The sequence below is a fragment of the Hoplias malabaricus genome, chromosome 3 (assembly GCF_029633855.1).
Source record: "Hoplias malabaricus isolate fHopMal1 chromosome 3, fHopMal1.hap1, whole genome shotgun sequence".
Lineage (NCBI taxonomy): Eukaryota > Metazoa > Chordata > Actinopteri > Characiformes > Erythrinidae > Hoplias > Hoplias malabaricus.
The window spans coordinates 47993224-48018643 of record NC_089802.1 but is presented as its reverse complement, the minus strand read 5'-3'; the positions used below and the strand labels follow the sequence as shown (position 1 = coordinate 48018643).

The 25420-nt window shown below is 39.5% G+C and overlaps 2 protein-coding genes across 2 annotated transcripts in view; one reads left to right on the top strand and one right to left on the bottom strand.

Moving 5' to 3' along the window:
- tafa3a (TAFA chemokine like family member 3a) overlaps positions 1 to 10266 on the bottom strand; it is a 112258-nt gene extending 101992 nt beyond the window's left edge. The window contains exon 1 of the mRNA XM_066666098.1: positions 9853 to 10266. The gene's annotated coding sequence lies outside the window, so the exon portion shown is untranslated. The remainder of the gene's footprint in view (positions 1 to 9852) is intronic.
- A 6439-nt stretch (positions 10267 to 16705) lies between these two features.
- The window catches only part of ppm1j (protein phosphatase, Mg2+/Mn2+ dependent, 1J), a 30983-nt gene continuing 22268 nt past the window's right edge, over positions 16706 to 25420 (top strand). The window contains exon 1 of the mRNA XM_066663760.1: positions 16706 to 16795. Within this exon, the coding sequence (XP_066519857.1) occupies positions 16740 to 16795 (56 nt within the window). The 5' untranslated portion in view covers positions 16706 to 16739. The remainder of the gene's footprint in view (positions 16796 to 25420) is intronic.

The following is a 25420-nucleotide window of genomic DNA, read 5'->3' as shown; positions in this document are numbered from 1 at the left end:
AGCACGCTCTTTTAAATGGCATCTATAAAACATAGAGCCTCACCCACCAACTCCTCCTCTCTACACCAGTGCTCTCTCTCACTCTACATCTTTCTAGTATTATATGTCTATGCAAAAGCTTCCACTCCCAAGCCCTCCACTAACAAAGCCATCCTGCTTCCTGAGAAATCCAATCACATGTTGAGCTGGATTTCATGGTTTGTTTGCCCAAGTTTAAACCAGAGTTGGTTTCTAACAGAAGGAAAGTTCTGGTTGAGAGACTCACTGCTTTGCGACAAGGGCACTGTACACAGAGGCACAATCACGATCATGACACATTCAATTCAATGTACAAAGCTTTATTTATTTATTTTTTTTTTGCATAATGTAAAACAATAATCTCATAAACAAAGATGCTCTAAAACATCCAAGTCCTTACCAAAGCATGCATCCATAATTTTTCCATCTTTCTTTTTAAACACCATTTAAACACATCATTTGTAGGTTGTGTGAAAATTTCACAAGAGAATTACCAAGAATACAATCTCTTTACTTTAACTTACACCGAATGTAAATTAAGTCTTTGCCTTCTTCTGGAACACTGCCAATTTGGAAAAACATATTTTGGATAGCAACATTACAACAGTACATGCTCTCTGAAATCAAGGGTATTATATCCCACTACACTCCAGACTCCTTTCTCTTACTGAATCTCATCAATGTATCAAGTATTCTTTGGTTATGGACTAATTCCAGCAGCATTTTCTGAATCTGGTATTTCCTCTCCCTTCGCCCAGGTCACATTACTGTCATTATTCACAGTTACTTCAGTGTAATGACTGACTTCTTTCATGACTTGGTGCAACAAAACTTGCATTTCACTGTAATCTGCCTGAATGACTGCATTAATGTCATGAAACTGGACATTAGTGGACAGAGAAACCTTGAAGTGCAGAATGTTTAAGGATTTTATTCTAATATATCATCATTCTATTCATTGTTCTGCATGTGTAACTCTACACAAATTAATCACATCTCTCTGTAATGCTAATCCGAGTGGATCTAGTCCTAATCAGCACCGGCATCAGCAGATATGCACATAAGCAAGCACACAGAATTATGGATGAGAAACACTGAATGGTGCCCCCTTAGCTTTATGCTGGTCAGTCTTTCAGTGAGTGAGTGACAAGACAGTTACAAGTTCTTCCTAATTAAAAATACTGGGCATTGACATTGGGTACCATTTCCTATACAAGTTAATCTATACCAATCATTACCCTTGGGGTTTGCGTAATAATGTAGACCTACCGAGCCTTGGTGGTTTTAGATTCTCACCAAATCAACTTGTTTCTATAATCAAAGTGTTCAATAATTAATTACCTTTGGTCAACAAATAACGCAGACCTGATCCTCCATAACAAAGGGTGAAATAAACTTGATTAAATTAAAGCAAATACCAGTGGAAATGGCAGAGAAGAAATATGGAAGCCTTTGATGTAAAACATTGAACAGCACCTCATTTGGAGCAGTTCCTAAATGTGAGTGTAAGTGATAAAAGTATACATCAATGTGAGTGAGTGAGTGAATGAATGTATATATGAATAAGTGAAAAGTTGGTGTTGTGTGTATGATTTTGGATGTGAGTAATATTTGTGTGTGTCCAGTCCCATTGTCCCAAGCACAGTCCACCACAACAACTCCCAACTACCTGCGCACCGATTTTCAGTCGTCTATACCCAACTGTTCTCTGGAAACACTAAAGCACCCTGCTCTATCCTGGCTTTTTACCCCTAGATTACACCACCCTTTAAAACCACTGTAAACATGTAAAATCACTTCAGAGTGTGTATTTAAAATAACTTACAGTCAAAGAAGAAGCGAAAAGCTCCTAAAACGTCAGTAAAGCTCCGCCGTCACAGTAAACACGCCTAGATTTTCTGTACAATTGCAACATTCCGGAGCTCCTAAAGCGCAGGCCATAGAAAGTTTTGGTGTAATATCTTTGTGAATTCAAAGCATGGGGCGTTGTTACTTCTTGGAGGGTGGGATTAGCTCACAGCATGACACCCCTGTAAACCAATAGTAGGGATTAGACAACAAACAAAGACAGTCAGAAATAAAATGCATCAGGTGCTCAGGGTAAAGGAGCCCCTAATCCAACCAGGCAAAACCTTTTAAAAGAAACTTTAATTTAGTTGTTTTATCACAGAAAATGTTTTATATCACATTTTTGGGCTTAGTAAATCAATAATGTTGATATAAATGTGCTATATATATATAAAATCACTATTTGCAGCACTAATGTTTTAACAGAAACGTATTATGATTTAAAATTCCAAGTCCATCCAAAGTGTTCCTGAGTTTACCTGATAAATCTTTAAAAGTAACTAGTTTTTGGAAGTGCACAATAACATTAGAATTACATCCACATCCTATGGCTAGGTGCAAAAACTGCATAGAAAAATCCTAATTCTATAACCCACTCTTCCAATAACAAGGCTCTGATTAAGCATCCAAACATTATGCATTCAGCAATGATGATGACGCAATATTCTGCGTAACTATAGATTGCTATCATCCGGTCTCTCTATATAAAGGCCACTCATCTGAGTCTTATAGAAACACATCTTAAAAGAGAACAGCCTGCATTCTCTGCACTGTCAAGAGCCATCCACTACAACATTCATCTCCAGAAATGTCGACAAAGTGAGGCTTTATGTGGAGCTTAGACCTTGCCCAATATCACTTTCAATCCAATATATCGGTCAGTCATCCAGCTGTGGGTGGGGCCAGCTGAAATAGCTGGGCTTCCATAAACCTTCACGTGCTTTGAGAGGTGAGAGCTAGTGTGTCTCTTCACTCGGCCGCACTCATCCAGATGGCTCACGCTGCTGTATTCAGGCACATATTGTGATGTAGGGTGAGCTGCTGTTGTTGTTTGTTCCACGCTGAGAAAAGGATAAGCCCCTGCTCTTATGAGCTGTCACGGCTCCTGCAATTGGCAGCCGCTACACCCGCCAGGTCCGGACACGTTATTTAGGGCTGTGTGACATCCATTTTTGAGTGTAACACAAGAAACATGGTGGATGCTATTTGCAGACGCTTACTCGAGGTGTTGCCATATCGCTTGGGGATCTGACTTGATTATTTTTACCCTAATGAAGCACTCATTAAGAAAGGGTGTGGTGCTGGTTGGAGAAGTGAGTAATATTGCAAAGGACTATATGATTCCCTGCTCTGATAACCATAAGTCACCTGTATCTGTAACTTGACTAGAATCTGGATAAGAGCACCTGCCAAAAGCAATAAATGTAAATGAAATGCTTTATGAGCATTTACCTTCTTACTCACAGGCCTTAGAGCCAAGTAACTTGTGCCAAATAACCTCTCATTTAACACCTTGAGATTATTGGTCTTATGATTCATCATAATTATTATGGGTGCAAAATAGAGCAAAAATATTATATTATACCAGCAAATCTTTCACAGGACATTATACCATTTTAGCAAACAAGCGTACAATGAAGAACATCCAAGACGACTTACACCGAATCAGCAATTTGTTGCAAACAATTTCTGCAATTACTGTACCCTGTTGTTGGGTTATTTTAACAACATGTTTATTATAACTCATTTAAATCTTTATATATATATATATATATATATATATATATATATATATATATATATATATATGAGACAATATCCCATGAGGTACTAAGAATTTATACTTTGTTATAACAAGAATTACATATCATATTGTCCTCTATCATATGGTCCTCTAAGGTTTTTGGTGGTTGTTAACGTAGTAACAGGGCAGTAACATTTACAGTAGCAAATCCTTAGAACAGCTTTGGGTCTAAAGAAAAACATGGTCATGTTTCAGACCTTGTACAATTTTGGGCACCGGGCAAAACAGTCATCAGGTGTAAAATTGTGCTCGTTCAGTTCAGTTCTTTCTTACTGGATTCAATCCCATCAGTGACGACTGTATTGAAGATGTGGTTACTGCCATAGTGTCAAGATATAAATATAAACATCGGTAACTGCTTTGATACATGTACATTACGCAGCTGTGAATGTGTGAAGGTGAGGACATTTGAAGTGGCTCCATGCACAGATCCTTAAGGTTTTCAGCGGTTAATGTAGGTGTAATTTGAAATTGAGAAACAAGAAGCTTATCAGTTTACAGCAGTGACCTCAACTCCACGGTGGGTTAGCAGCAGTGTGAGTGACGTCAGTGTGAATATGCATGCACCCCGCCTGAGCAGAGAGAGCTCTCTTTTTTCCTTTACAACAGCACTGCTCTCATGTGCTGCTTACAGATCCAGAAGTGCGCAGGCTGCACTGATTTCAATTTGACACAGCATCGGTCCAAATCAGAAAGAGAGGCCAAGCCCAGAGTTTGGAGGCTCAAAGACAATGGCAAATCCATCCAGCTTTGGTCTGGCGCACTGAAACAAGCATGCAAGGCAATATCCCTGAATTACCGCCTCTCAAATTCAATAGTGGGCTAAAGGGTAAGGACACCAGCACTCGACTGTTCCGCCAGAAACAAAACAAGCTGGATGTGGCTCTCGCACCTCCGCTTCGTCTCCTCTCACCTCTGCAATAAATCATCTGCCATCTCATGCATGTAAAGTAATCCTAGGCTACGCTTGCTGCAAGCCAAAGTTGCCCTGAGCTTTGATCCAAAATCTGCCTACACAAATGAAAGCTCCACCAAAATGGAGAAAGGGCTAAACTGAACTGAAGCTAAAGCAAGAAACTCCAGCAATACCTGCTCCAAGGGAATAGTGGCATCACTTCCAATGGATCCTGTATTCACAGGGTACCGTACATGCGTTTATGAGGCGTGACATGGCATACATAATGCTTTATATTATCTGGCATAATTGCTTCTAGTAGTTTCACTGAAGCTAAATCAGCCAACACCAGAAACACCTGCTCAAAGCTAATTCAGGTAGAATTTCATATCAATCCTGAGTTCATAATGTTTCCTTAAAGGGGACATTTTACAAAAAAAAATAATAATAATTCTTTCAGTGCATTAACACATTAATCTGGGGATCTGGAGCTCAACAATCCACACACAAAGAAAACATCCCAGTCAGTTCCCTGAGCTGTCTAAGTCTGAATAGGAGTTATGATTTTGTTCCACTTCTGACATCAAGGGGAAGGGTTTTTAGAATTGTACCATTCCTTCATCGAGTCTCTCCAGTCACAGCCCTGGACCTGCATTTATCCAAAGGATGTGAATAAAAGGATAAATGAAGCAAACGAAACCAAACAGACACAGAAGAATATGAAAACTGAGGACAGATTGCAAAAAATGAGAATGGAGAAGACAGAGAACCAATAGAAAATGGCTAAAAAGTAACCCAACATTTTATGTCCTCGCTCCGTGTTTTTAGGGACCTTGTGCTGAAAGTAGCAGGTGCTTGAACCACTTGTTCTGAATGGGACTGTTCAAGGGAGAACAGTGCTTTACTTTTTTGTTTGCTTTTTACTATTTTTTAATGTGTTTATAAGCTCATATGTGGCAAATGTATTACTTTATATATTGTTATATTTACACATGTATAGCACTTTACAATGCCAGGTTTTGAAATGTATTATTACATCTGTTGATTTTTATAAAACAGTAGAACATTAATCTTTTAACAGTGCCTTATAAAACTCATATGACCTCATGATATAAGATGTTACAGAATCTCACTTTACAAAAAGTCATATACTAATTGTAACCATCAAATGGTAAATTTGTACAAGTTCCATACTTTCTTCCAAGATGCATCACTGTTTCACGGCCAAATAAGTGATGACAATTTAAAGAATATGCTGTCCAAGCCCTGTGAATACACGATTAACACAAAGCCATATAAAAATATTCTAGATACATGTCACTCTGTAATGCCAAATGTGAGTCATATGCCTCCGCTTGCCCCAAACGCTTTCTCACACAGTGGATTGAAGCAAGTGAATGCGCTTCCTCTGTAAATGTGCCACTTATTACACTTTTCCAAACGCTGCTGAACTTAAAAGCACATGATAAATCTTGTTTCATTTCCAGTGTAAATGCCTGTTTAAATAGTCACTTGTCATCTCATTACCATTAACGGATAATATTCCGACCTGTCCTGGCGTTCTTTACCCTGCCTTATGTAGCCACCCTGGATTTTACCAATCCTGAGGTCAGTCTGTCTCACTAAAGCTCTGAACGTTGCTGTTGCTGTGGCCGAGAAATAGCCTATCACTCCGGAGTTAATGGGTTCAGCTTATCTCCAAACGGCTGTAATGCACCACTCATTAAATGGAAACTGCATATTTAGCACAATAACTCCACGAGACATGAATTAACCCCTCAGACAGGAGGCTTAGCATTCATTTATTAATTCCATAACATTCTGCAGGAGCTGCTGTATGTAAACATAATGTATGTTATGCCACTAATAGAGTGAGAAATTGTGAGGGGGGTTTAATGTTATTTTATCAACTGCACTATTTGGATCCACTAAATGACACCACATTACATTACATTAAGTGGTGGATGATATGGCAGAAATTTTACATCATATTTCATTGACTGCTCAAGACAATACACATCCTGACGTTTCTTATTAGAGACATGTGAGCTGTGGGAGCACCACGGAAAAACAATTAATAGTAAGTAACACATTTAATAGATTACTTAAAAAAAACAATTATTTATGCAATTATGTACTTATATTAAAGTCTATTATAACATACCATCGTTTCGCACTTTTGCTTACATTATTTAATCATACATCACTGTCATAGACATGTATTCTCAATTACGGTTTATTGATATGACAGGAATGCAAGAGAACACACTAGCCCATGTTCAAAGTTGGAAGACACGTTTAGCTATAGCTTCTTCCGGATTGAAAAAATATTATTAGGGAGTTTGCCCCACTTTTGGAAGAACTGGTGCCACCTCCAGGGTGTGTTCCCGCCTTACACCCAGTGATTCCGGGTAGGCTCTGGACCCACCGTGAACCTGAACTGGATAAGCGGTTACAGATAATGAATGAATGAATGAATGAATGAGTTTGCCCACTTTGGTACAATAACATCATTTTATCTTCTGTGAATTATTTCAGTAGATGTTTGAACATTGCTTTGATGATTTGCCAACATTCAGCCACAAGACATTTGGTTTTTATTAATTTCGCGTCACAAACACCATTCGTCAGAGGTACGTTGATGCTTTCCTTTAGAGAATACATTTCCACTGCTCCACAGCCTAATGTTAGTGGGCCTTATACTTAGCATGGGTCATGGTGACTTCACACTTTAGACTTTTCCAAGTGTAGCTGCATCAGAACATCCCACTCTCCTGGCAATGCAGATTTAAACACCTGTGTCAGCAAACGGTGCACATTAATGCAGCTGATTTCACTCACTGAGCATGTCTGGAGATGACCTTTGTTGTAAGGAGCTCACAAAGATAACCCCAGGATATCCACGGATTATAAAGCACTGCACACAGCACAGATTATGACACTAGCACACCATCAGACTGATTACCAATCCCATCAAGTACATGCTTCAATAGCGCGCCTCTGGAAAACACAGTCTGGACTGGAGAACACACATTCAAGTGTTTGTTTTGAGACGCCCACCTAAGCCCTCCATAAAAAAAAAAAAAGAAAGAAAGAAAAAGAAAGGATCCAGTGGTGGCCTTTTGCTCTAAGCCGTCAGCAATTCCCACAAATAACACAGCACAATAAAATCATCGGCCAGCAGGGCCCACAGGCGTTTTCAAGGGCTGCTGACGGCGATCTATAAAACACTGTAATGGGTCACTTGTCACAGGGTGTGAAAGAGAAGATGTACGGCACCTTTCCCCCCGCTGTCTCGGGACCGCAATTAATCAAGGGCGAATAGTATCAGCGCCGTAAGGTTATTCCCGCCGCTCTTCCACCGGATGAAACAAGATGATGGCACTAATTGCGGGGAAAACAGCTGACCACACAAGACGTGCGGAAGAAGGAAGATGAAGGGCAGATGAAAGCATGGTGTGTGGGGAAGGTGGTGGGGGGGGGTCAGCAGGGGAAGAAGTGCGTGAAACAAGTGAAGCCGTGCCTGACCCTTCTGAAAAGATTAGAGCTGACTTCTCCTCCTTCACACTCTCCCTTTAGGTGGGTTTTTCACTCTTTAGCACAGTGAGCCTAGGCCACGTACCCTGGTCATTACAGTTCGGTCAGTTTCTTGAAGTTGGCATTTTTTGCTCCTGAGCTCCCCCTGCAGTTGCAGAGTGTAATTCACTTTTACAGCAGTATCCTGAAATCAAGAAAGGGGTGATTTCCTACCTTCCTCCAGACGTTTTGCAGTGTCAGGCCCAGACTTGCAACGACAGGGACTATGTTCTCCCAATTAGAGCTCTGTGAATAACCACAGTGATTTTGAAGCTGTAATTTTAAGGTAAAAATACTAACTAGTGGACCATGGAGACCAGCTGACTACTGAGATTGTTCATTTACTCCATTAATCCCTTGCTGGTTAAACAGATTATGTTATTGTACCCACATGTATTAGGATTTTTGGGCAAAACGCACAGTAGGATTAGCCGAGGCTTGGGCTGATATATAAATAGCTTGAAACGTAAAAACTCTTAAAAACACAGCTTCAAAAATCATTGAGATGCTCCACTGACCAGTAATTGAGAGGAGAGAGCCTCTGTTGTAGATACTCTGGTCTCAGCACTGCAGAAACTGCACTATGTATCTTTTGGAGGAGGATAGGAAACCACACCCTACCTCTTGATTTCAGGACTGTGCTGTAAAAGTGTATTATTCCCTGCAAATTATCACTAGGATCAAAGAAACAAATCGCACCTAGTGTTTCTTGAATACTGACACTGCAATATGAGGTGATGGCAATTCCTATTCTACTCTGCATTGTTTTACCAAGTTTGAAATCGGGTTAATCCCAATAATAGCTTAGGAACTGGTGTTCTGGGACATACAGCCAATGTTCAAGCCTCAAGTCTCGAACATAAAAGTGGATGTGCATGATTTCTTCAACCGAAAAAAAGAACAGACAACAGATTTTACAGACAACAGCATCTGCATCGCAACTGCAATGAGGGATAAAACAATCACAATTAGATGTTTTCCCCAAATCCTTCAGCCCTCAAATGTCATGTCTTCATTCGTCTTCAACGACTGTTACCTGACTGTTCCTGTTCAGAGTGTGAAGCCTTTGCTGATTGAAACGTTATTACAATCCCGTTTATTATAAACAGATAGGCACCAAAGAACTAGCAGAGGCTTCATCCTACACCATTTCAGCAAAGCTTTGGGCATTTCCAGCTGGAGGCTTCATCACCGTGATCTTCCTCAGACTCATCAAGGCTACCAATCAAAACGCTGCCTTCATCACCAATCCTAATTCCCGTGACCCCTAATCACTGCTAACACCTTCATCGTTTTTCACCACCATCCTCATCCTCGCTGTCGTCATCAGTCCTCACAGCTTTGACAGCAATCTCTACAGTGCTTCAGGAAGCCAGGGACAGTTCGGCTGTGAAAAGTCCAAACGCCCTAACGCTGGACTAGGAGAGTTAAGACAGCTCTCAAAAATGGTCACTTCCATCACAACAAACTCAGGAGAGCATGAACTGGGACTGGGATTCAACTCCAGGAGCAAACCACTGAGGTGGGCTCACTTTGCTTCAGCACAGGGACGCAAACAGAGCACAAACCCTTAACCACGTCCCTGCAGTTTCACTCCTAAACAAATTCACCGTCGGCTCCAATTAATGTGCCTCTGCCCTCTCATGCACTCACTCTCTCTCTCTCTTTCACAAATCAGTGCGTTGTTTGTGCGCAAACTGCACGCGCTTACCTGTCGCTGAGCTGTTAGTGAACCCGCGGAGACGAGCCTCTCATTCGCGCTCCATTGTGAGAACCGAGAGCCGCGGCCGTGTCAAAGGCGCATCATCATCATCATCTCCCGCGCGCGACAACCTTCCCGCGAAACGCATCACCTGCGCACGCACGCGCCTCTTCCGCTGTTCCTTTCCTCCTCAGCTGTTCTTCTCTCTCTTTCCTCTTCTCCAGTGGTCTGGCCAGACCCAACCGACAAAGTTGCAGCAGCGAGGGCGAGCGCCGCCGCCCCCCAAAAACTTCCCGCGGAGGAGGAGGAGGAGGAGGAGAGTTTTGATGGAGAATAAAAAGAGAGCGGGAAAGAAGGAGGAGGAGAAAGAGGGAGAGGAGTTCTCGAGTGCTGGTCAGGGCACAGGGAGGAAGGTGCTCAGCTCTCCCACAGAATTTGTCTATCCGTCCCCGGGAGCGGAGGAGCGCGAGGACGGCGGCAGGAACACGAGGAGGAGGAGGAGGAGGAGGAGGAGAAGGAGGGGGCGGGAGGGACTTTCTCTACTTGTCTCAGAACCTTAGCTGTTGGAGCGTGAGCGCAGGGCTCCGGGGAAGCAGGCGAGACTGTAGGTTATTGACGGATTAACGGCGACACCTGTTGGTCATTTCGAGAACTGCGTCGTTAAAACAGCGCAGGTCACGGGTTTTATCCGCAAAGGCCGGTTTCGGTGCAGGTTTTCATTCCAAATTAAGCAAGGGTCCATACGAGTAACGGATTAAACACGCGGAATTACTCGAGCTTCTTCCTGTTTTGAATAAAGAGCTGCAGCTACAGCTGCTCTCTGACATGACTGGACACTTCTACTTATTTACCACAGGCTGGAGAGGACAGATTTAAAAACTCAGTGACTGTGCAGCAGGCCAAGGCTGTGTCCCAAACTGCGTATAACAAGCTACCGCATATAGCTGCTGCTCAACGAAGCACATATAACTGGGACATATTCTGCACACCACTTAGTAGACTACACCAGTAAGATTTCTATGATGCAGCTTAAAAACTCCCTTGCAGCCTGCTCTGAATTACCAGAGACCCCCCCCCCTCTCTCTCTAACCTATAATCCTCAGGGTAGTGTGTCTATTTCATAATTCACTATAATGAATGCTGGTACATTTAGTGTTCGCTTGTGCAGTTAATGAACGCATGTTGTGACGTAAACCACATGGGAGAACTTCCACAAACATACATAAAAATGAATATTTTAGACAAGAATATGAAGAACGTGTTCCAAATAAGATATGTAGAAATTCATGTGAATATTTTACGCAGAATTTCTGTACTAAAAAGCTTAATAACTTATAACCTTTCCTCTTCTAACCTGGAAATTAGCAATGCCTAATAATTAGGGGTAAAATATTGAGAACATTCTGGAACCTTTAAGATTCACAATTGGATTGGTAACACTTTATAATACAACCGGTGTCTTAACGTGTACTTAACCAGCACTTACAGTGCATCTTCACACATTTTATGGTGTGCTTTCTCGAGATTTAAAGTGTATTTACCCTGTACTTACAGTGTAACTTCCTTATAGGCGTCAGCACATCTAAAATACTTACCAGTCCGCGTTTTAACGTGTACTTCCCGGAACTTAGAGCGTCTTCTCGCGTTCAATGGTGTACATTCCGGCGTTTTAAAGGGGAGTAATTTCCGGTTTTTACCATGTAATTTCCCCGAATCGATGGTGTAAATTCAGCGTGTTAATTCTGCGGGCAAGCTTCACTCACATTCTGGGGATTTATTATGCTTCTAATAAATGATATCTTCATTGTATGGTTCTGAATAATATGACGAACAAGTGCTGGGTAAGTACACGTTAAGACTTGGGCTGTATAATAAAGTGTTACCATTCATATATTTAATTAAAAATAAATAAATAAATAAAATTCAGAATCCATTTGTGGAATCTAGCAGCTGTACATTAGTTTTGAAACTAGACAACTGAAAAAAACCTACCCATTCGTTCAGCCCTCCTTCCAAATCCCTCCAACACACATTACCACTGTATAACTACAGCTGGAGGAGACCACCAGAGAGAAACTTGAAAAAAGAAGCACAACAGTCTCCTCCTCTCATTGTCTTTCTTTGTAGAAGTGCAAGGCTGTTGTAGGTATTGGTGTAATCTTCTCTGCCATTCATGTGCAACTAGTTCACACGCTTTTAGCAGTGTGTGTGTACAGCTGTGTGAAGTAAAATGCACATGTGCAAATGAGTACAGATTGCAGAGCATGGATGCAATTATATCCTTGTTAATATTATTTAAATCCATTATTAAGATGACTGAATTTGGTAATGATATTCTTTTGAATAAGGCCATTCCAAGCACAGCTGAAAGTTGTGGGCTATATGCAGTACATGTGCTCTCAAATTATTCATCCTTTCAGAGGTTGCAACACATTTCTCATTAACACTGTAGAAATGAAAAATGTCCTGACATCTCTACAACATCTCAGTTACAAGAGGAATACACAATGTTTTGTTTTGTTTTTTTCCCCCCAGGCTGCCAGACCCTCTCTTCGCCCAGGCACAGACCATTAGCTCTCGCTCTAAAAAGGTTTCCATTTTGGTAATATCATTACATCTCTCTGCTTCTGCCTTTTTACCTCCATAAGGCAAAGATAGGGGAATAATCAATAGGGCCTGAGATTGCCCGACTGCACTGATGGTATTCGGAAGCGTTCCCCTTTAATGACCAGGGGAAATTAGTGTTCTGGCATTATAAACTATATCATTCTCCCATTCTCCACAGTTAGCCTGAAAAAATCAGTGTTCATATTCACTGGAGGGTTAGGCTGTTTTAGTTAAAAATGCAAAAAGTTTTAGATTAGAGTTGAGTCTGCAGTGTTTTCATTTAAATGCGGAACATGAAGCTTTTTCATTACACTGCAATTTCAGCAAACTATTGGCCTTGTTAGCTCTTATGAGCCGATCTTCACTCAGAACATAGTCTCCCACTGTCACCCCTGTGCAAACCCCTGCTAAGCCCTAGAATGGTCTCAGTTCAACTCTAAAGAGCACCTGCTAACATCATGACCCTTTACTTAATATAACCTGTTTCGGGTCTTACGGGCCAGGGCACAAGACGAATGAGAGGGGAGAAGCTCAAATCTAGGACCAATCTGTCCTGATTTACCAATGATGGATGATTGTCTGTTTCATTACATTATGTAACCCTTGCTCTAAAGGTGCTTCATCTTCGCCTGCCTCACTTAGATCTGTGCAGAAAGGGATGGCCTGGCACCAAGACTCCTCCCGTAGAGGACATGGCAATCCTGGATCGGGAGGATAATACCTGAAAGATCCCCAAGCCGATTTCTGAATGTTTCCTGAGATTTTGCACAATTCATTTGTCTTAGCCTGAAAGTCAGTCACTATTTTTGTAGCAGCTTTGCTGTAAACTATGGCAGGATGGACAGGTTTCTTACAGCCCACAGCATGCTGATGAAGAAATGTTGGGCTGAATGCATTAAATGTTGACATGTAGCAAGGTGATCAGGACCACTGCAGCAACAGCCATACAAAATAATGTCTGTACAGTGACCTGTATGAGGCTGTGTAACGACAGGCTATGCAAAAGATTTACAGTTTGAATATCAGCACTGTCCATTTAAACAGACATATCTCCCAAAAAAGCAACGTAAAAAAACTATGTAAAAAGAGCATTTCTATTGGTTCATCATGAACTGTTCAAACAACATGAAGGACAGCTGCTGTATTCAAATGATGTAGTAAACTAAAAATCATCAAAAAAAAATACATGTGTGTTTTATTTGGACAGTGACAATATACACTACACACGTGCCTTTGTTGGGTGTGTGTGGTATATATTGAGTACTTTACAAATGATGGTTCTATATAAGGTTCTTTAATAAAGAAAATGATTCTATAAAGAACCTTGCATAATTAAAGTGTCCTTGCATCAGAAAAGGGTTCTTCAGATTGTTGGTTCTAAAAGGGTTCATAGAACCCTTTTTAGAAGGTGTTATATAGAACCATCTAGTACACATTCTCAATCAATCTGAAGAACCCATTTACGATGCAAAGAATCCTTTAATTATGCAAAAGGTTGTTGAAGCGTTCAGAGTTCTTTCTAGAACCATTTTCTTTACTAAAGACCCATTGTAGAACCATCATTTTTAAGTGTGTGCACATAGAGAACACCGATTAGCCAAAAGATTAAAGTGATTCATCATTACACTCATTTCCCATTTTAGCAGCTCAACTTTTCATGAAAGTGCACTTTGTAGTTCTATAATCAAAGACCGTGCTCCACCTGTGACTCTGCATGAGGACACCCTCATGAACAACACAGGGGAGCATGCTGCTGGCAAAACCTGGGTCCTGGCAGTCCATGTGTACACACTTTTATGACTACAGTGTTCCCTGATGGCAGGTACCACCTTCAGAAAGATAACTCCCCCTGCCACACTGCAAATATAGTTCAGGAATGGTATAAGGAACAACAAAATGTATTCCAGGTTAGAACTTGGCATCTAAATGATGGTCTGAGGGATGTGCTAGAAAAATAACATTAATCCATGGCGTGCCATCTCACAACTTACTGAACTTAAAGGATCTGCTGTTATGTAATACTTGTGCCTTTTATAACAGGACACCTTATAAAGACGATGTCCTGATGGGCCCGCACTGATTTAGTGGCTCTAGGAGGACCTACACAATATTAGGCAGATGTTTTGTAGTTGCTTACTACAGTCTGTTTCCATATATAGAGTGGAATATGTAATTTACTACTAATGCACATGAGTAGACCATGAGTGAGACCATGCTACATGTATCCCAGGATCTGTACAGGTGTTTGATTATATGGCAAGTGAATTAAGGAGTGCAGTCAGATTGGTAATTGATAATTGATGCATTATCTGACTAACCTTATTTTGTGTTCATTAAACCCAATGTGGTTTCTGTTTGTAAAATGATTGATGTCAATGATGTTCTTTTTGTCCATGTTTACAGTAAAATTAATAATGTATTTCAGTCATTTTCCCCCAGTCTTGTGTCTCTTTGAAGTCAGAAATAACCAAAATCAAAGGAAATGAAGCAATGATAATACATGCTGTCTCTAAACATTAACACTTAGAATAGGCTAACTTAAAATAACTTGCCCTGCACATAGCACCCATGTCCTCCACATGAACCCACACCTGCCTTTCTTTCCCACAAATAAAGAGGCCATGATGTGTACTGAACACAGAGAGAGAGAGAGAGAGAGAGAGAGAATCAATTATTCAGTAAGAATTATTCTTAATGGCTATATAATACAACAGATCTCCTGTGCTGCTCTCACTCACTCTTCCCATCTGTCTCTGTGTGTTTTTACATGTATTCCATATAATATTTTTATAACTGTTAATGCAGATTGTAAATGTAAATTTACTAATAAGATTATGTATAGTTTATTTAAGCAAAAATATAAATGGTCTATATATATTTCAACCTTATGTATCAAAAGTAAGAGTATTATGAGATATTCTAACAACCCAAAAGGGGTTAGAATTAGGAAATGAGAAAAAACCATTCCCCATCCAAAGGAATTCATGCTCAGGAATAATGATATGATCATAATAAGCACAGTATGCAAAAATGAGTTTCAAATTCACATGTTGAGTTTGTCCTTATGCACCATTCTGCATGTCATCTCTATGTGTAACTGTTGATTGGCTGAACAGAGGCAGTTTTGGCCTGGGTCTTTGTCCGGCTGTAGATTGTGGATTAAACCATGACCTCCTAGGACGATGAGCCTTGAATTTTAGCCAGTTCCACAGATTATAAATCACAGATATTGCAGATATGTGGTGCTGGCAACAACAATATTTATATGCAGAGTGTTTTTCCAGCAAAAGTTTCACATGTGAAACACAGCAATTAAGCTTGGCCTTGCTCATTCATGGTTTTTATGAGCTCTACTAGACTCTAAGAGCAAATTCATCTAAGGCTTCCCCTCACTAATCTACAGAGGGAGTAAATTCATTATAGCTTGAAATTCTCTAAAGACTAACTGGAGAGACTGTCTGAAGTGTTCACCTAATGCTTTAAGAGCTGTAGTGCAAGGGTTTGGGGAATATGCAAATGCTAAAATTGATCTCTTATCTGATTTTACCTTTAAGGACAATATGGAACATGGAACCTGTTTGGTTCTGCAGGAACTTACAGGTTACCTAGAGCTAAACTATGGCACAGGTACTGAGTTTCACCTTCTTGAATCAAGTACAGGAAATTTAGGCTCATGTAAAGCATTTCCAGGGATGGCAGCATCAGTCAATGACTCTGCATTCATTAGATTGCTGGACCTCCCACTTATATATGAGGAATCACATTAGAGACAGGCTGAGGAGATATAGCTGGTTGCTGTACCAATATGTTCTTTAAAAAGTGCTAGGATGATTTAATAGTTGTTTATTAGTGTTTGCTAAACATAATCAGGCTGTATAATGTCTGCAGCCTTTTCAAAAACAAGGGAGGAGTGATGAGCATGTGAACTGCTATATGTTAAAGATTCTAATTGCTGCTGCATTAGTGGTTCAATCATTTCTCAATGTTGTGTCTCCTCACTTCTGTATGACTTTAATAATTTCCAACAACTGATTCAAAAACTCCTTTAGCTTAGAAATCTTTGCCTTTGGCAAAACATACACCTACCTTCCAGGGAGGAAATAACACAATCAGCCATGCTCCCAGCGAACGCCAGAACAAAAGGATCTGAATTCATTTTCCCGCCATTCTATCAGTGGGCGGAGCTACAATTAAAGGCCAGGTGTCCTCTCCTGGACTTTTCCGAATTGTAAATTGCAAATGAACGGCGAAACAAGTCGTATTTACCACAGGTGAACTCGTGATTGTTGATGATATATCGTGACATTTTACCTCTTCCCGTGGAGAAAATGGCAAATACGTGCAGGTAATGTGGCAGTCACACAGCTCCAGAGGCCTGGAGATTGTGGGTTCGATTCCCGCCCCGGGTGACTGTCTGTGAGGAGTTCTCCCCGTATCCGCGTGAGTTTCCTCCGGGTGCTCCGGTTTCCTCCCACAGTCCAAAAACACATGTTGGTAGGTGGATTGGCGACTCAAAAGTGTCTGTAGGTGTGTGTTGCCCTGCGATAATGAATGAATGAATGAATGAATGAACAACATGTAAACATGAATGTAGTCAAAAACAAAAGTTCGAGTACACAACAATCTAATGTTCTGTAAGGTCCTATGTGAGAATAAAAAATATAATTGTACTGCAAGGAACATACCTGAGAGTTATGGCATGTTTTCAAAGTTTTTTTTTTTTTTTTCAAATATATTAAACACATCCTTTCTGTTACTGCGTCATCATGGCTAGAGTTGCAGTAGGGCACCACGTACTCACCAAGTCACTCACACATTCAAAACTTTGGACAGTTATTCATAGCTATCTGACCTTTTAAGGTTGTGTGGGAAAATTGAGCACCCAGGGGAAATCCATACAGACCAAACTCTACAGGGAGATAGTGAGTAAAAGTCACATTGATGCTAAATTAACAATAGGACAATTTCTTTCATTATCTTGAAAAGACCAGTAGAGGTCAGTGTTTGAATTAGTTTGAGAGTGTTTGACTGTATTGTTTCACGCATGCAGCCATAAACAGAGTGTAGAATCTCTGGTTCTAGTGAATGACTGAACGATGTTTGGCAGAAGGCTTGCTTTAAAGGCCTACATTAATCTAACAGAGTAATTGGTAGAGGCTGAGATGTGTGGGACATAAAACCATGTCAAAATGATGACAGTCCTATTTAGAACAGCCATATGACTCTGATTGCCTCTGCTGCATATGTAATGAAGCGGTTTAGCATACTGTAATTGGGCATGTGGCAAATGGTAGTGTATCATGATGATCAGGATATGATAATATGCCTGACTGCTGCAGCACTCACTGTAATTACAAGCTGTGCATTAATCACAGTAATAGTACATCATGCTGTAAGTGTGAGAGCCATATTGTAAAGGGGCAATTCTGAAAGATTAACTGAATTTGAATTGGGCTGATTTCTTCAGTCCAGTAGATCAGGTTATGTATGTTTTGATAACCGAGCCCGTTATTGAAGCACAATAGAATGAATTAAAAAGTGCTTGTACTAACGAGGAGGCTGTATAATGCCCTCTGCTCCTCCTGAGTCACTGTAGAAGGCCTGTGTCAGGCTGTTTGCTAGGCAACTACATGTAAATGATATTTATGAGCGTCGTTGCAATATAATTATCATAATGATCACACTCCAAGGTTATTGTTTTTAAGTGCTTGATCACAGAGAGGCAGAAGATGCTTCCTGAATGACATCTGCAGCGTCATTAAAAATTATCAGTTCAAGAGCACTTCAGATCCATCTCCTCTACACTGGCTCCCTCTTCTGGTGGAAATATATATTTTATGCATTTGAAGACAGTTTACTGCAAGCTAGCAAAATGTATAGCACTGTATGGCACAGCCCAGACCATAAATAGACTGTGATACATTATTCAGTGTTTTGGCTCTGCATAACGCACTGAAATTTCAAATGAATGTCTATGAGTAAGTGCAGAATGCTTTTGAGCATAACCGATTCGTGGTTTACACCCTGACTCTAATTTTTACACTTGCATCTTCCATAATTAGACCGAGTAGGGTTCACGAGAGGTAATTTAAAAATTATATTTGAAACTCCTAAGAGTTACAGTCGTTTCTGAAGATAATTATCTGTCGAAGTCCTCCTCTGGCCACTGTTCAAAGCCCTAAAGTCTCACCTTTGTTTATCAAAATTAAATTTTAGAAGGTGTTTCCAAGAAAAATATATCCTCATGTTTTAAGTGGCATAAATCTACACCTTTACATTCAGTATGCACGGATCTCTATCTCCACTTATCTCTAGGTTGCACGGTGTGGTTTGAGCTAACCTGGAGTCCCAGCTTGCTAATGGGATTTGTTTTCGTAGGTTTTTGATCAGAACTGAGTGAGTGAGGATATGTGGGTGTGTCTCAAGTGTGTGTTTACTTCTGAATTGAATCAGTTTACTTACATTAGTCACTAGAGTTTTATTCAATCATACATGCAATATTCTGTGTTTGTGCAGGTTGCCTTGGAATAGAACATGCTGTCTAGGTCCACGGATAGCATTAGCTTGTCTGAAGCAGTAACTTCAGTAGTATTTTAACTGAATAGTCTGGGGTTTTTTTTATTTCAAATGAGTTGCAAAAACAAATTCTTTACAGGAAATAGCTACACACTCTGAACTCAAACACATTTAGGTATATTGGGTGCTGTGGTTGTGAAAAACACAATTATTAGCCTCAATAAGGTTAATCATTCATATTAAACATCTCACTAATGGTCAACTGGCAGTTTCCAGTCTTATTGTAATCACAGTCTGGCTCAGGACCTACACGGGAATTGAAAGTTGCTATGGTTACAAACACTGGTTTGTGAACCTGTCCACATAATGAAAAGTTTTTAATGATAAAAAAGAACCCCTGGGCAAAATATTATCAGCTGGCATTATGTACACAACCAGTCAAAAGAGTTGTATCACTGTTCAAATTTTTGGAACCATTAATCCATTCATTGTCTGTAACCACTCATCCTGGTCCTTGTGGGTCTATCACAAGGTATCACATACACTCACATCTTGACACCTATGGATACATTTGCATGGCCAAACCTACCCATGTGTGCATTTGGACTATGTGAGGAGCACCTGGAAGAATCCCACACAGATATGAGAAGAACATGCCAAACACCTTAGACAGTCACCTGAGATGGGGTTTAAATGCACAACCCAAGGACCCTGGATCTGCATGACAGTGATCCTATATATTGTAGCAACATAGTAGATCATTTCACAATGAATTATGTACAGAAAATTATAGTAATATTTCATTTAATTCCTGAAATACCAAATAATTATTTGTTCACATATTGGAGTATGGCTTATATAATTAAAATCCACAGTTGTTATTACTATACATTATAAAAAATGTGATTCTACACACTAAATATTACTATATATTACTGTTGAATAACTAGAACATCAGTGAGACTGATTCTGTCTCTGGCTAGAGCTTCATTATTCTAGAAAAATGCTGGTATTCAACAGCAGGAGTATTTTGTGATTAAAAAACAAACATTTTTGTTTGGTTTAAATAACTGATTTATTATCTTATAGATTAGCCTACATTGTCATGGCAGTGTAACACTCTATCAGAGAAACTAGCCCTGTATTCTTCAAGGTCAGCCCCAAATTACACACACCAATTACACACTTAGCATTCTCTAGGATTATATCATAAGGTTTTCAAGGTTGGGATCTTGTGGGCTTAATTAGGACCAAACATTAGTAGTGTAATTTCCCATTGGGGGTCTTTATCCACTACAATAAGTTTCCTACACTAAATATAATCATGAAGCAGATATGGTACAACCGCAAAATCTAGGCTTATGCACCTTCAATTGCACCTTTTCTTAGCTGCCTCTGACAAACTCCAGGCAGATAAATTTTCTGAGACTATGTATGTATACAATTACAACACAGTGTTTCAGATGAATCCTTGTTTAGCTATAGTTATTAAGCCATTTTTATTATATATGATATTAGACTGGCAATGTCATGACTAAAAGTAAGAAAGGTGGCTTCTCCTTATGTAAAACATGACTGCACCACTAATAACTTGATAAAATATAAACCATCATAAAATATTTCTTCTATTCACAAACTAAAACATGACTGAAAACGTTTGAATGAATTTCTCAGAAATATCATTAATATAAATATAAACTGATATTTCAATTCCGTGAATGTAATAACAGTCATAAAGCTATCCTCTTACACTGCATTTGGTGCAAGGGTGTAATCAGACTCAAGCCAATCATTTCATCAAACTTCTGTTGTCAACACAGTGTATATTCTACCTGAACACATTTCAGACATGAATAATGTGTAGAAATTGGAAGTGGCACATTTGTAAGTATGCTTCAGAGGTCTGTAATGATCAATTTCCCGTTCTTATTTACACACTGCGTGTAGCAGATTTATATGTCTGGCAGATATGAACTGAAAGTGTGTGACAAAGCCAAAGGGACCATTGACCAACCACACCAAAACCCCATACTTCCTTTATTTAGTCCAGTTAAACACATATACACACTAGTGCTTTTCATATGGCATTAGTAACATTTAAAAGGAGTGGCACAGGTATCTAGAAGTCTAATGTGATCAGTTATTTTGTCAGAGAATGGAACAATTTTATATGGTTTAGTATTATATATTTCAGTGAAGAGGACTTTTATTTATTTTATCTTGGTAACTTCTATATTAAAAGCTTCTGAAGCTTTTCCTCTTCATAGCTGATTTCAGACTTCAGAAGTTATAAAAAATGTTCAATATTTATTTTCAAGAAATCTCAATGCATATTTTTTATAAAATAAATTCTAATTTATGAATACATTTCAAAATAAAATATAAATAAACATAAAATTAACAAAATATTTCATGTGAATAAAGTCCAAAACATGTTCCCAATAATATTAGCCCCTTTTAATGACACTTATCCTGGGTTATAAATATGAGGAGAGCCCATATCTAGTTGGGTTTGCCATTAAAAGCTGGTTATGCAGATAATATATAATAATGACAAATGTATCTTGTTTTGGTTTGTTTTTCCTCCATAATCACTGGGAACCTTGTTAGGATGCATAGCATCATGGACAGGATAAATAACTAGTTTATTTAAAATTAATAATTAGTTGCTTCTACCAAAAAGTGCATGGCAGGACTTTGCAGCAGGAAGACTACTCTTTTGGACAAACTCGTGACTTCCTGACAGATAACAAGGTGAACTTAAAGCCAATGGCAAGCAATCAATGAAACATTACAAAAGACTAATGAATGGAGTTTGCAGTCACACTTTATGTCCTAGAGTTTGTAGACATCCCTTAATATTTCTGAACTATAAGGGACATTAATTTTGGACACAAATTTCAATACAACCATGCTCGGTTTGTATAATCTCCATACTAAAAGAACGTAATGAAATGGGATGCTCTGGAGCAGTTGTACATGCAATTAATTGTCACGCTTTTGCCGTTTAGTGTGTTCCTGCTCTGTCTGTGTCTCCCTTGTTTGCCATGTGCTAGTTCCTGTTTCCTTCTTTGTCTTAGCCCCACCTTTATCATCAGTGTCTCCACCTGTGTCTCTTTTGTGGTCCTGCCTTCTTGTTATCCCTCCCAGGTGTTTCTTGTCTGTGTTCTTGTATATAAGCCCCCTGTTTCAGTGTTCTCTTTGGTAGACATTTCATATTTTAGTGCTTGTTGCTGTTTCTGTTGGTTCCTTGTGGTTCAGGTTCCTGGTGTTCATAGTGTGTATTCTGTTTGTCTTCCCTTGGTCTGCTCTTGATACACTGCTCTTGTCCTAGTTCCCAGCTCTTTGTATATTATGTGTGTTGGCCTTACCTCTGTTTGTTTTGCCCCAGCTCTGTGTGTTAGCCTTAGCTCTGTGTTTAGCCCTTGAGTTTTGATTATGTTAGTGTTTAACCTCTGCTTGGTGTTTAGGCTCTTTATTGTGTCTAGCCCCTCTGCTCGGCGTTTAGTCTTTGTCTAGTGTCTAGACTGTCTTTTTAGTCATTTGCTCTCACTGTCTCTTGTTCTGTTTCCCTCCTTTTGTGTATCGTCTTCTGTCAGGTTTTTCTTTTTCTCATAATTGTTAGGTCATCTTGTTCTCAGTCTTGTTTGCTTTTTGAACCAGTTTCTTTGCATTTGCGTCCTCCCAACCATCCACCCACTTGTGTTAATGTTATTGTGTGTCAACTAGAGGGGCATTGATCTACTCGATTAGAATTGAAAATGCACTCATGCCTCAATGCCATCAGATCCCAACAATGTTTTGAGACTTTCTAAAGCCTTCCCAAGGACAGCAAAAGGGGACACTCTAATACTCTTCAATTCAGAAGAAATTTGAGAAGCAAAATGAGTCTTGTTGACACATCTTTATCCAACCAGCACCAAAAGCAACATTTTCAGGCTTTGTCATTTGTAACCAGATCACATTCCCCTGCAGATTTGTCACCCATTTGTTTAAGCAAACCAAGACGTATCTACTTTAGAGGAGGTTCCTGGGGGAGTTCAGAGATAAGGCATTTGAGGGCAGCTATGACTTTGGCAAAGTGTTTGACTCAAATGTTAGGGAAGCACAGAAAAACGAGCCTCAAACACAGCCATTAGAGACACATCTCCTGGGGTCTCACTCATGCTGCTGTCAGTTTTGCATGCCTGCTGGATGTTTGTATCAAAGGGCCCGTTCTATAGCAGTGATAGTTCTCATTGAGTGCCTTAATGTGTCACACTTCATATCCATAAACTGTTTACATGTGTTAAGCCTCACAAAGAGAAGCATTAGAGACATGCCTTGTTTTACTGTCCTATCTGAATAAGCGTTCAAAGTAGATTACTCCAATGTGATCTTTTATTTTCCCTCTTATCTGGTCAGGCTACCATTTTTATCTCAATCTTTACTGTAGTAGTAATAGTAACTGTTAGTAACTTAACCAGTCAGCAACATGGTGGTGCAACAAGTAGTGTCCCTATCACAGCTCCAGGCTTCTGGGGTTGTGAATTCAAGCCCCACCGTGGGTCACTGTCTCTCAGGAGTTTGGTGTGTTCTTCCATTTAGTGTGGGTATCCACCAAATGTTCTGGTTTTCTCCCACAATCCAAAACACACGCTGGTAGGTGGAGTGGCCATGCAAATGTGTCCAAAGGGGTCTGAGTGAATGTCATGACATGACTTGTCCTGCAGCTCTGTCCATGGTGTGCTCCTGCCTTACACCCATTTTTTTTTTTTTTTGGTGGACTCTGGAGCTACCACAACCCTGAACTGGTTAAGGTGATGAACAAATAAATTTAAGTCTGAATTGTTGGATGAGCAAATTCTTATTTGCAATGGCAGTCTGACTAGCACAATCTAACTAGTAGTAGTATTAGTGGTAGCACTGTTGTGTTTTCAGTGAAAACACTGAGGGAAACAGCATGTTTTCCATTATATTTTGCTCTTTAATAAAGTAACAAAATGACTTTACTGAAATGTACTTGTTGGTCATAGACAAAGCCAATCCAGAACCTTTGGAAGTTGGGAAAAGAAAATCAATCAACCAAGGGTAAATATACAGCACCCAACAACAACAAACTCAAGCAAAATGATTAAAACATCCACTTGCAACTGCAACAATTAGTGTCTTCAGTTTCCAAATAATTAAAATGTAATTAAAAGGATAGGCGATGTAACAAAGTAAAATCCCAGATTTCCCAAGTTCTAACACAAAACATATCAACTATTTGTAGTAACTGCATTTGTTATTGTCATCATTATGTCAGTAAGGTGGGAATTTTGACTGCCACTGCTGAATATGCATGACCATCAATCCCTCAAGTGGAACTGTGTGAGAAACCTTCATGTTATCATGATGGTGTCATTTAACACTGATATAAAATGGAACCTGAAACTGCATCATGCAAAGAGGAAGCTATACTTTAATCTTTAAAAAAGGTCTCACAGCATTGATCTGCATTTTTGTGAAGGTGCCATTTTAGAAAGACACATGATGCAATTATACATTTTTAACTCCATGTCTATTTCAGACCTCATTCTTTTTGCGTGTGTGTGTGTGTGTTGGGGGGGGGGGTGTGTTTGTAGGCATCAGTTTGCACATTTGTTTATATTTAACAAATAGATTTCAATTTGTCATTGAAAACAAAAAATAATTTCTTTGTCCCTTTGTCTATAAAATAAATGTTTGAGAGAACAAACAAATAACAGATTTCGATTTTTATTGTATTTTTAGAAAAGGTCCCAAATGTTTTGGAAATGGGGTTTGTACAACATCATCATCATTCCTAGTAGCAGTGATACTGTAGAAGCAGAAGTAACCGAGAAAGTAATAAAACAAATAGAAATATGAGAGTTGTGTCTGTAACAAAATAATAATGTAAGTCTATCTTGTTGTTGCTGCTGTTATTAAATCATGCAGTATGAAAACCTTTATTATCATATCATGCAGTCACCATAACTGATATCACTATGGTTACCATCAGTAGCTGGAGTTGCTCTTGTTGTATTATAAGCTCTTGTAATATTTTGTAATAGTAACTAATACTGCAACTACTACTTCCACTACTAACACTAGCTGTAACTATGACAACAAAACTACTACTATTAGTACTGTGCTACTATTACAACTACTATAACTACTACTAATAAAATTACTACTAATACTACCACATATACAACTACCAATATTAATACTACTACCACCATACCATAATTTATATGACTACTACTATCATTACTATTACTACCACTACTATTACTATTTATATTATTATAACTACCATTGTGGCACAGCAGGTAGTAGCACAGTAACACAGCTCCAGGGACCTGGAGGTTGTGTGTTCGAGTCCCGCTCTGGGTGACTGTCTGTTAGGAGTTTGGTGTGTTCTCCCTGTGTCCGCGTGGGTTTCCTTCGGGTGCTCCGGTTTCCTCCC